At 42.4% G+C, this 10,589-nt stretch overlaps 1 protein-coding gene across 1 annotated transcript; it reads left to right on the plus strand.

Moving 5' to 3' along the window:
• The first annotated feature begins 5,931 nt into the window (after positions 1-5,931).
• LOC146591550 (rho GTPase-activating protein 24-like) lies at positions 5,932-9,800 on the plus strand. The gene is made up of 2 exons (XM_085312656.1): positions 5,932-6,514; positions 8,035-9,800. The coding sequence occupies exons 1-2, from the start codon at positions 6,261-6,263 to the stop codon at positions 8,240-8,242; spliced, it is 462 nt and encodes a 153-aa protein (XP_085168782.1). The 5' UTR covers positions 5,932-6,260; the 3' UTR covers positions 8,243-9,800.
• The last annotated feature ends 789 nt before the right edge of the window (positions 9,801-10,589 follow it).

Below are 10,589 nucleotides of genomic sequence, written 5' to 3' on the forward strand. Positions count from 1 at the left end.
CCAGTAACATAATTCCTAAATAGCAAGGAATAACAGTTTTTTAACAACTTTTAATACTGCAGCTAGATAGACTGTTTATTTTTGCCCTGAAGAGCAGACAAGCTCCAGAGGAGCTGGTAACACTCATCTTAAGGACAAACCTTCTCCTTCAGAAGAAGCTGTTGTATCTCACTGCACATTTGTGCTAATGAAGCTCATGGAAGAGCAGRTGCCATTGCGTTTGGGGAAACAACGCAGCCGAATGTGGGCTAGGGTTAGATCACGAGCTTTCTGGGCATGCCTGCCTTACGCGGGTACCCCAGTAATGGCTGAGATGCWCCTTCCTGATCGCACCAGCTCTGTACGAGTCATGGTGGTTTGCAAACAACCCACTTGCTCACTTACGAACTAGGCACCTGCTTGCAGTTGCTGCCAGTGAGACACATCTTAGCATACCTTAAGTTGTGGGTTATGGAAGAGGTCACCTGCAAATATAAGTGACTATCAGAAGAGGGGAAAAAAATAGTAAAAAGTGGGGCAGAGGAAAGGTTCCTGCTTCCTCCCAGTTACTGATTTTCTGGCTCAGAGGCAGGAAAAAAGGAAAGCTGGAACGTTGCAGGGTGATACCTATTCCTGCAGGAAAAGAGAGTGAAGAAAAGCGAACATAAGAARCTTAGAGCTGTAACAGCAGAACATACATCCCATTATTTTGATGACTCCCTTAAATGTCTAGACTATCATTGGAGCTGATAGGAAGCTGGCATCATTTGAGCTTCTTGAGTCTTTCTTGCTCTTTTTTTAAACTGGTAATAAGAATCTTTTCATATTAAGCACTGCYGGAAAGTCCCGTTTGCATGCAGACAGCTGCTGTGTTTATAGATACCATTCAAAATACAGATAAACACAACAGCTCACTTCTTTAAGTAGAGCAGCAAACATTTGTTAAAAGGATAGTTTCCAGAGGTATTCCAAGAGCTCTTCAATTTTTTACTATTTTGAAAGGCAATGCCTTGTTCTTAAGCAAAGACAAAAATCCCACATGGAAACATACCTGAGGAAAATCCTGAAAAAAATCCTTAAAACTGAGTAATAGACTGAAAATCAGTACCTCCCATTAACGTTAACCAGAACTGTAAGTCCTGAACTAAACAGACYATGCCCTGTGAGTGCTTGAGAGGTTGTCTTCAAAGCATAAGAAAGTTGATTTGCCTTTAGCACTGAAATAGTCTGAACAACACCAGATTCTTCTTAAATCCTTTCATTCAGATTTGCATCTTTAAAATAAAAATTAAGCGGGAAATTACATCARAACTGTCTCCAACTGAAAGCAAAATCTATGAGAAGGGCAAGCGTTCCTTCCTAAACAGTTTTTCCTGGTYTATCACTATAGGAGTTACCATATGGAACAAAACAAAGGATGAGAGTGTTATATCAAACACTCATATTTCCAATGAAACCCCATTTTCACCCCAGATGGAATCCCTGCAACCCAAACTAAAAGCAAACAGGTAAACAAAGAGAAAAACAGATAAAGGCAGGGAGAACAAAAGAGGCTTTATTAAAGTTATTTGCATATATTTAGYAAAGCTCCTTTTGTTCAGGAGCGATGCGCAAGCTGTGCGTGTTGCAGCTCCAGTTCATCATCGTCCCTGCGGCACRGACGGGACCGGCTGCTTCCTGGCCACCAACACACGCTGACATTTGTCACCAGAATCTGGTTTATGAATCAGCTACTGTCCTGCAGATGGCAGAAAGCCGACGTCCTCTGCTCTCCTGCTCGCACAGACCCGAGCTGGAGGGTCACAATGAGACCTTGTCTTGAGGATAAGGTTGCTCTTGTGCAGCAGCTGCCGAAAGCCCGGTGCCGCGGCTGTTGCCAGCAGCCCTGCGGAGCTGCCCCGTGCATCCCGAGGCCCAAGCTGCAGCAGGCAGGGTGGAGGGATCTGAAGGCCTCTAGTTATATGCTTTTAATTTGGTAAATGTTTAAAGTAGTGAAATCACYGTGACCACTATGCAGTGGTAAAGACCCATTGAGAGGCAGAAATCAGAACCAATGTAAAAGTGGCACCCCGCACTCCAGTATGACCAGTAGCTCATGAAAGGATTGCAGATGGGCAGCCTAAGCACGCAGGAGGGTTTGGCAGGAGAGCTGCACCTTGCACGTGGCTGCACCAGGCACCGCAGCTTTGGCCACTGCCCTCCCAGCCAAACTGTCCTGCAAACTGCACCCTATACTTGACCTTAGAAACAAGCAGGAAGTCACAACWGCTATGCTTTGAGTGACTGAACAACCTGTAGGAAGTAAGGCATTTCCTCATACTTTAAGCTAATTATTACTACCTGTAAAACAGGTAGTAGCAGGGTGGCTGCATGATGATGCCAAGAGAACCTGGACAGCTGAGCTGGGTACGTAGAAAAGCTTTAGCTCTCTGTTTATAAAGCTGCTGTTCTTCCACATTTGTTTCTCCATGAAAAAAAAAAAAAAAAAAGAAAGAAAAAAAAAGAAAAAAAAGAAAGGAAAACCTCCCTTCCACTCAGTGCAGCAGCCCCACAGCCTCTCATTTAAAAATAGTTAAAATTTTAAAATAAACTCATCCCAAATCCATGTTCCTTGGGGCATAGCAAAGCACACAGTGCCCTCTCCTGCCAGGAGCCTCTGCTTTTTAAGTAGTCCCCCAACTGCCCCATCTGCCTTAAGTTATGAAAATTAATTCATAGCTTTCTCTTATAAGGCATTTGTCACCAGCTACTATGGAGCTTGATAATATCCTGCAGTTTTCCTCCCCAGGGCTTTWAGCTCCAGGCAGTTTAAGCAGCCAGCCCCAATCCAGACCCAACTCTGACATCTAGCGGCTGTTTGGCTCAACAGTGCTGGTCTAGAGGAAAAAAATAGCCTCACTTTCCTTTCCCACACATTTTTGCATGCTGGCAACATGAAGCCCTTACATTTGACAGTGTCTTTCCCTGGAAGGACTCCAAGGTCTCCAGCACACGCAGGAATGGCTCCATCCACCACCAAAGTGGCTGCAAAGGTCAGAGCAGAGTCAGGCTCAAAACTTCCCAGCTCTTTGCTGGAGTCACAGGAGTGAGGATCCATCTTTATTTTTCTAGCAACTTGGCCCCAAAGTACATGCCCTGTGATCTGTTTGCTGTCTAGCTGGAGACTCCTCTATCTACATACACACAAAAGCATGGAAATAAGGCAACATACAGGAATCCCAACAAACCCCCAAACTTTAAAAGGTAAGTTCTTACAGCCCCTAACAGCATATACCTTCTTCTCTACTAGGATGTTGCAACATCTTTTTATGAGAATAAGCATAAGAAAAAGGCAAACAAGATAAAACCCAATTAAATTATTTAAATCAAGTGATGATTGTTTGCTTTTTATTGTTTTTTTCTATTTTTTTGTTTGTTTTATTTTTTTTTTTAAGTTATTGGGCAATACAGGACTGCAGCCAAAAGTTTTACGAAATTCAAGCCACTGAACCAGAAAAGCCGCTAAGAAGCTGGAACCATAGTTTGTCAAAGCACCAAGACTGATTTGTTCAGGGTGTCTTCTCTGCAGGTGTAGAAAGAAGATTTTGTTTCCATTTATTCAACATTTCCAGCACATTTAGCTCAGAGTTCAGGACACAAGTTCAGAAGAGGCAGTACTGGTTTTTAAGGCATTACCTTTCCCCACCACTCTGATTTTTGCTCATCTCTAGGAGACTGAGAAGCATGTGGCGCTCTCCATCCTCTGCGCAGCGCTATTTCAGCACACCACCCAAGGAGCTGCGGCCGGGGTAAGGAGATGCCCCATGCCTCTTCCATAAGCTGCGTGCAGCTGTCTGTAGGTGACTGTGGTTTTGTCCTTGCTAGCAACTTGTCCTTACCAGCAGGYTGAAGAGCAGAAAGTGTTGATAATGGTGGTTTACAAAAACAGCCCAATTATCATCAGCTTTTGGGACAAGTTATGAGCTTTTGTCTAGCAATCTCAAACATGCACATGCTTGGGTAATTCAACATCCTTTTTGGAACAGTCGCATCTCTGTCCACAGTGCCAGTGTTACCTTACAAAACATGAACTGAGTGTACTCTGTTCTCTCTTTCACAGACAGAAATGATGCACAGAAACAGGCAGCTGGCATAAGACCAGAGCTGAGGGAGGCCAAACCCACAGCTTGCCTGGAGGAACTATTTCCAGCATGTTGWGTTTTAACCGCACATGGCAGCAGTGCTGTGTTCCAAGGCCAGGTCATTCCAGAGAATCACAAGTTGCATCTAAAGTCAGGCCAAAATAAGAAGCAATTTTAAAAAACATCCCAGCTCCATACAAGCTGGAAGTCTTGAACAGGGTTTTTCGTCTGCCTCAGAAAAAAAAAAAAAGAAAAAAAAAAAGAAAAAAAGAAAAAACCCACCACTCAACTCTTCATCATTGACCTTTAAATTTGTCAGGAAATTAATGCAAGAAATTGTCCTGGAGAAGCCAGGGAAAAGGTGAAAGGAGAGCAGGGCATATGTATAAACGTACATCTAGAGGGGGAACAGAAAAAAAAAACTATCCTATGTGGTATTAATGTTGTAATTAACAYAGGAAGCAAGGAGTCAATCAGATGCCAGCTGCCCTGTCTTATTTATATTGCTCTGAAGCACCCTTATCCTGAAGCTCAGAAGCCATGAGAGTCACCCTGTGAAAGGTGTTACCAGACTGTCTGAGGAATCACGGGACATGATTTTTGAGAGGGCAGGAGGAAGCGCAGGCACACGTAGGCCTCTCCGCAGGTTGGTGCCAGCCCACGCTGCGGAAAGCTGTCTGAAGCGCGCAGGAACATCTGCACCCCGGACTGTCATCTGGAAACACAGAACAGCAGCCCCGGTGCTCAGAAGCGGCTGCACGGAGATCGTGTCTCATGGCTAGAGAAGGCACAAGGGTGGCCGACGGGAACGTCCRTAGTCGTCGCAGCAGGAGAAGGCTTTCGCATTCGCAGGAGAAACAGCTGCTGAGCACCGCAGTTGCTGTCTCTCATTAGGGATAGGGGAGAAAACAGATTAATTAAAGCACCCAGAATCCAAATCATCAGAAAGCACAGCCATCTGTTAGATTATTAATAGACACAGAACTTGTAGAAAGTACTGRTGTTAATATTCCAGGAATAGCTTTTTCTGGAGTAAAAATTTTAGATTAGCAGCACTGCAGTGTGCGGGTGTGTGTTAATTCAGATTATTTTACTCCTGCAAAACAAAATTCATGGATTTCTCCCTGCTTTCTATCAGTTTGGCACCTCATTTTCAGAAGAAAGAGGTGGAAGAAGGAAAAATTTTCAAAATTATTTTGAACTATTTTTATGATATCCATTTTAAGTGCATGCATATTTTGCTCTTCCATTAGTTGCATCAAGTTCTTTCTGTACTGAACTTGATTGCCTTGTGAAGAGGCAGCTAAAATAAACAYCCCACATTTACTCGCGTCAAATAGTTTTTCCAACAGGGATTGAAATATAACTCACAAGAGCCCTATTTCTCCATAACCTCCAGGTTCTTGCCCTTGAAACATGATGACAAAAAAGCCTGAACTGCCTCACTTTAACTACTGCCATTTGCTTCCTTTAAAACACACACAACCAATGACAACAGAAATAAGGTGGCACAGCAAGCAATTTTTTATTTATTCAATTTTTTCTTATGCTTGACTGGCTAGATACAGTGCAGCCAAATTGGATTTAACATGCCTCTTCCCTAATCTGTGCAAAGCGGAACCTAAGGAGCCTCGGATCGGCAGCGCGGTGCCACATACCCTCGTCCCCTCCAGGCGGCTGAAGGACAAGACTCGCACCGCAGAATTCCTAATCTTCCCCTTTTCCACTGAATGCAACTAGTGAACTGTAGATGGCTATAAAATGGGCCACCCACAGATGTCAGTCAAACTACACTGAAAAGACAGAGGGTAGGAAAGAAGTAGTAGTTCCTGAGATAAGAATAAACCAACCATGACGAGAAAGCCAAGCGGGCAGCAGACTGGCACAGCAGCTCAGGGCCTCACCCACTGTGTACAGAAACCAAGCTGGAGCCTGAAACAAGATCCAGGCTCCAGCAAAATGGACTATTTCCAAGTATTTCAAAAGCTTCAAACAGCTGTGGTAAGGAAGAAAACTCTCACAGTCTGTGACAAGACAGACAGAGACAGACACAAAAACAAGTTCTCTTGTGAAACAGAAAAGGAATTGAGTCTTTGACAGAGYCCAGAGGGCACGGATGGTCCCGGCTCGGCACGCTCAGCAGTCTCCCTCGGCTAAACCATGTTTGCAGAAAATCTTCCTTCAAGGTCTTTGACAGGACTTACCCACCCAGAAGACTCCCAAGAAGCTAACACAGTTGTGAGTCATGTTTCGGGGGTTCAGGAAAATGCAGGCTGTGTCCCAGTGGAGAACAGCAACAGCTTCCCTTCCTCCCGTGACTTGCCAGCAAATCCAGCTTCGCTGCAGAACCACCTGGCGAATCTAAAGACGATGATGTCCAGGCAGAAGGCAGAGTACGAATCTAAAATTGCAAGGTAAAGGATTTTCACAACTATGGCACCGCAGGGAAGGCTCCTCTTTGTATCGTATGCAACTACTGCAGGGTCCATGTCTGCGAACAGCGTCTACAGCTGCTACTGCAGCCGGCGCAATCCACGTATCACTGCGAMTGCTACTCGGGAGCCGGTATTACAGGATTAGGTTAGCAATCATTTAGAGGTACTTGAAAGAATTTTCAGGCAAGGTGCTTGAAAGACTTAATGCAAGATTTTTTGGCAGGACTGTCCARATTCTTCTTTCTAAAAGCCCCCGATCTACTGTGCATTCCTCCTTGCACTAATCAAATATTAAGAACTTCGCTGTGGAAAAGTGTGCAGTTTTGCAACAGCACTAACATTAAGTCAAAAATACTCTTTATTTCAAGAGTGAATTTTAATAACTCTGAGGAAAGTTTTCATAAGTATTTTTCCTAATTTCAAAGATCTGAAATTGAACAGAGATTTAGCCATAGCTTTTAATCAAAACAAGAAAAAGGCAGCATTTTCAGGCTCCAGTTTCCAAACAGTGCTGCTTTTTTATTATATTCAAAATGTTCATTCCTTTAATGACACATTATCCTTAATTAGCTATAAGTTACAGGTATAAGTCATGCTAATTGTTTATTTGATGAAATTGCAAYATACCTCAACATGCATCACTTAATAGCTTTGTCCTTATGACTTTGCACCTTGATCACTGTGTTGTGAGGGGAAAAAAATCCATTACATCTTTAATATCTTTAAAGGAGTATTTATCCATTTTTGCTTAATAAATGAACCGTTCTTGGTGTCTCCCCCATCTTTTTACTGTATTCTGTTTAAGTTTTCCCCTTGCAGTTCTAGTCAGATTCCTCAGTGTTTCATATTTACTCCAATATAGAATATCCAAAAGTTAATTGCAAAGGCTTTCAATTCTAATATACAGCACCATAAACTGAAAAAGCAAGCCTGTCGCTTAACAGTGCAGTTTTGACATAAAACCAGGTATACATGGACATGGGTATTAACGAGACCACATGAAGAGCTGCATCAGATTAAAGCATGCACATTCGCAGGAGCGATCTGCCTCTAAATTCTCTGTGAAAAGCTGCATGCTGGAATAGCACTCCACCCGTCTCCTCTCCCTTTTCCACAACTGTTGCTGCACTGGCACATAGCCCGAGTTGAGAGCGTCAATCAGCGTGTAACGCTGAAGCTCCTTCTCCCACTGGACCAGCACGAAGTTTAACACCGCGTTCCCCTTACGGAAGGGGATCTGCAGTTGTGAACAAGGTTGGTGCTCTATCTCCTGATCTGCAGAAAATGGGTCCGTCACAAGGATGTCATCCCTCCTAAACAGGGGTTAACACTGGCAACAAGGGGTACTCTGCAGCCTGCTCTGGGGACGCCAAGTACTTGTATTTAAAAGAACATATGCTAAAAATATTGACTAGCTTTAGGGAAAAAAATAAAAAACAAAACCCACTTTTTGTTTTGGCGAAAAAACTCTCTAATTTTACAATGTCTCTTTCAAACAGCCTGGAGCAGAGGAACAGAGCGCTGCAGTTTGAGATTAAGGATATGCACTCAAAACTGGGACAGCAGCGTAAGTGGTACAGCCTTGCAGAGATGAAAATGCAAAATGCGGAGAGAGCAAAGGAAGATGCAGAGAGAAGAAATGAAATGCTTCAGAAAGAAATGGAAGAGTTTTTTGACACCTTTGGGGAAATTAACAAATGGAAATAAAAGAGCAAGTTGTTCAGTTTTTAAATTGAGCTTGACCACAGGGGAGGAAAAGCACCATATTCTGATTACAGTATATACTGCCATTTCAGGGGTGAAATAAAAATCTCAATAGTAAAAACTAGGTTAATTATAAACTGAGCTAGCAGTTGATAGGGACTCGTTGGGATGCCTGAACTCTAGAAACTGCACCACCCTCCTAATGCCAGGGATGTTTTGTCTTATCACTGGAAAAAATCTTTCAGTCATACTTTGCATTACCAGTTCCCAAGCCAGGCCACAGCATCTTGGGGAAGCACCCTGGGCTAGCGCTGAGTCCTGTACTGATGCACTAAATACCAAAGTGACTCAGTATTTTTTAATCAAGGGTATCACACCTGTTGGGCTTTCAGTCACCTCAGAAGTCACATAACTATTAAACTTTAGATTGTTGAGTTTGTATCCTAGAAATTAAAGTCAGTTATTCATTTAGAGGCAAAGAAATAAGAAACAATGTATTTATACCAACCTGCAGTTAACACCACTATCCTCTATGGCCCTGTGGTTGGGATCTAGAACGCTAGCATAATTCCTGCCCTCTCATTGAAAGGATATTCATTTGCAGAGGCGGCTCCTTAAAATGTCATTTTCTCATCTGGATTATAATCGAGACTCCTAGATGAGGATGTTAGTCATTAAAACTGTCACTGGTAGACTGCCCTATTCCCATCTCTTAAGCAGGCATCTCTCCCTCTCCCTCCCTCTCCACAGAGGAAGTTTTCAAACTACTTTGATAGCTGGGTCAGTGACCTGTACACAGTTAAGCACCAAGAAAATAACCACCGTTCTTTTATCCACTACARAAGAACTGTTTCTTTAAGTCTGAATGTCATCATTCATGTTAAACTTCTGCATACTTAAACCTGCTCTTTATATAAGCATATTAACRGAACTTATACTTTCTATGAGAAAAAACAAACATGGTTTATTATTAGCTCTTCAGAAAAAATAAATGTAACAGTAACCATCCACACTTGCTTACTGAATGTCTCACTGAGAAAGCTTATGAGGTATTAGCTGAACTTGAAGACTCTTTTTTTTCCTTCTTTCCCAGAAAGGAGAGTGGAAGGAGATTAAGCGCAGATACAAGTGAATCAGAAAATGCCATCTTACCCCACAAGGTTCATGGAATGAAGCAGCTCTGTCCCRTTCACTGCACGAAGGTCACTGTGGCAGTCCTGACGACCGTTGCTCATCGTGCTGGCTAACCAGTTCTGCGCATTGTCTAGTCTCCAAAAGTCCATCACTGAACCGTAACYGGTTTCTTTGTCTTCCTACCTTCACAGTGCGCAGTTCTTGAATATGACCTCTATACACTTACTCAAGTTCTTTTCCTTGCATCTTCTTTCTACACTGCCCTTCACTTTGCATCTTTTGGGACTTCATTACTATGAAAAACACCCTGCTTCTCCTGAAGTTTCACTTTTCTCAAAAATTACGTGCATCTTCTTCTCAACTCTTTCTCTTCTTACCTTTCTGACCCTGCCCTGCCAATATCAAGAGTTTCCAATAAATATAAAGGTATACCATAAAAAAAGGAATGCACTTCAGTATGTTTTATAGAGCACTTTGTTGCATACAGTTAGTATAGCGGCTTTATTTTCTTTGTTCTCTTCTGCTTAATAAATTGGTTYTTTCTCTATACCTTAAGAAACAACCCAGGCAGCACCTATCAACAAATATTAGGAAGCTTTGTGATCTACTGTTCACCTCTGCTTCAGCTAGATACTCTCCTGCAACAGCCTGTAGAGGAAATAAGACTACAACTTCTCCATGCCAGAAATAGCAATATTCCTACAGAAAGGCATTTCATTCTATCAWAAGTGAATCTTCTACAGTGCCAAGTCTAGCTGAGAAACCTAGCCACAGCCATGTATATAGAGAGGTTGACCCTTCAGTTAGTATAAGAAAACCCTTATGAAAGGCAACTGGATCAAAGTAGCAGTTAAGTTTTACTTCAGGTTACCCTAGCTGAGATACATAAAAGAGCTTTGCAAATGTGGCAGAGAAAAACCTTACTGTATCTTTGCAAGAAAACTTCTTCCTCCAAAAGGAACCGGGGAGTATTTTTTTTCAAGCTAGTCAAACATCCTTCTTGTTCAATGAGAACAAATTTCATCATTTGAGCTTAAGGTGAAGAGAACGCTCTTCCAAAATCCATTTAAATATAAATAAGTTGCTGACTAAAAATACACACATAAACCTTTCAAGGAAGTCTGAAAAATCTTAACTATGATCCTGTCAAGGCACATGTATGTGAATACAGATGTCAGCATTACCTGGCAAATTTCAGCAAAACAAACAAATTTCA

The sequence above is a fragment of the Rhea americana genome, unplaced genomic scaffold (assembly GCF_003343005.1).
Source record: "Rhea americana isolate MKP2758 unplaced genomic scaffold, rheAme1 scaffold_37, whole genome shotgun sequence".
NCBI lineage: Eukaryota > Metazoa > Chordata > Aves > Rheiformes > Rheidae > Rhea > Rhea americana.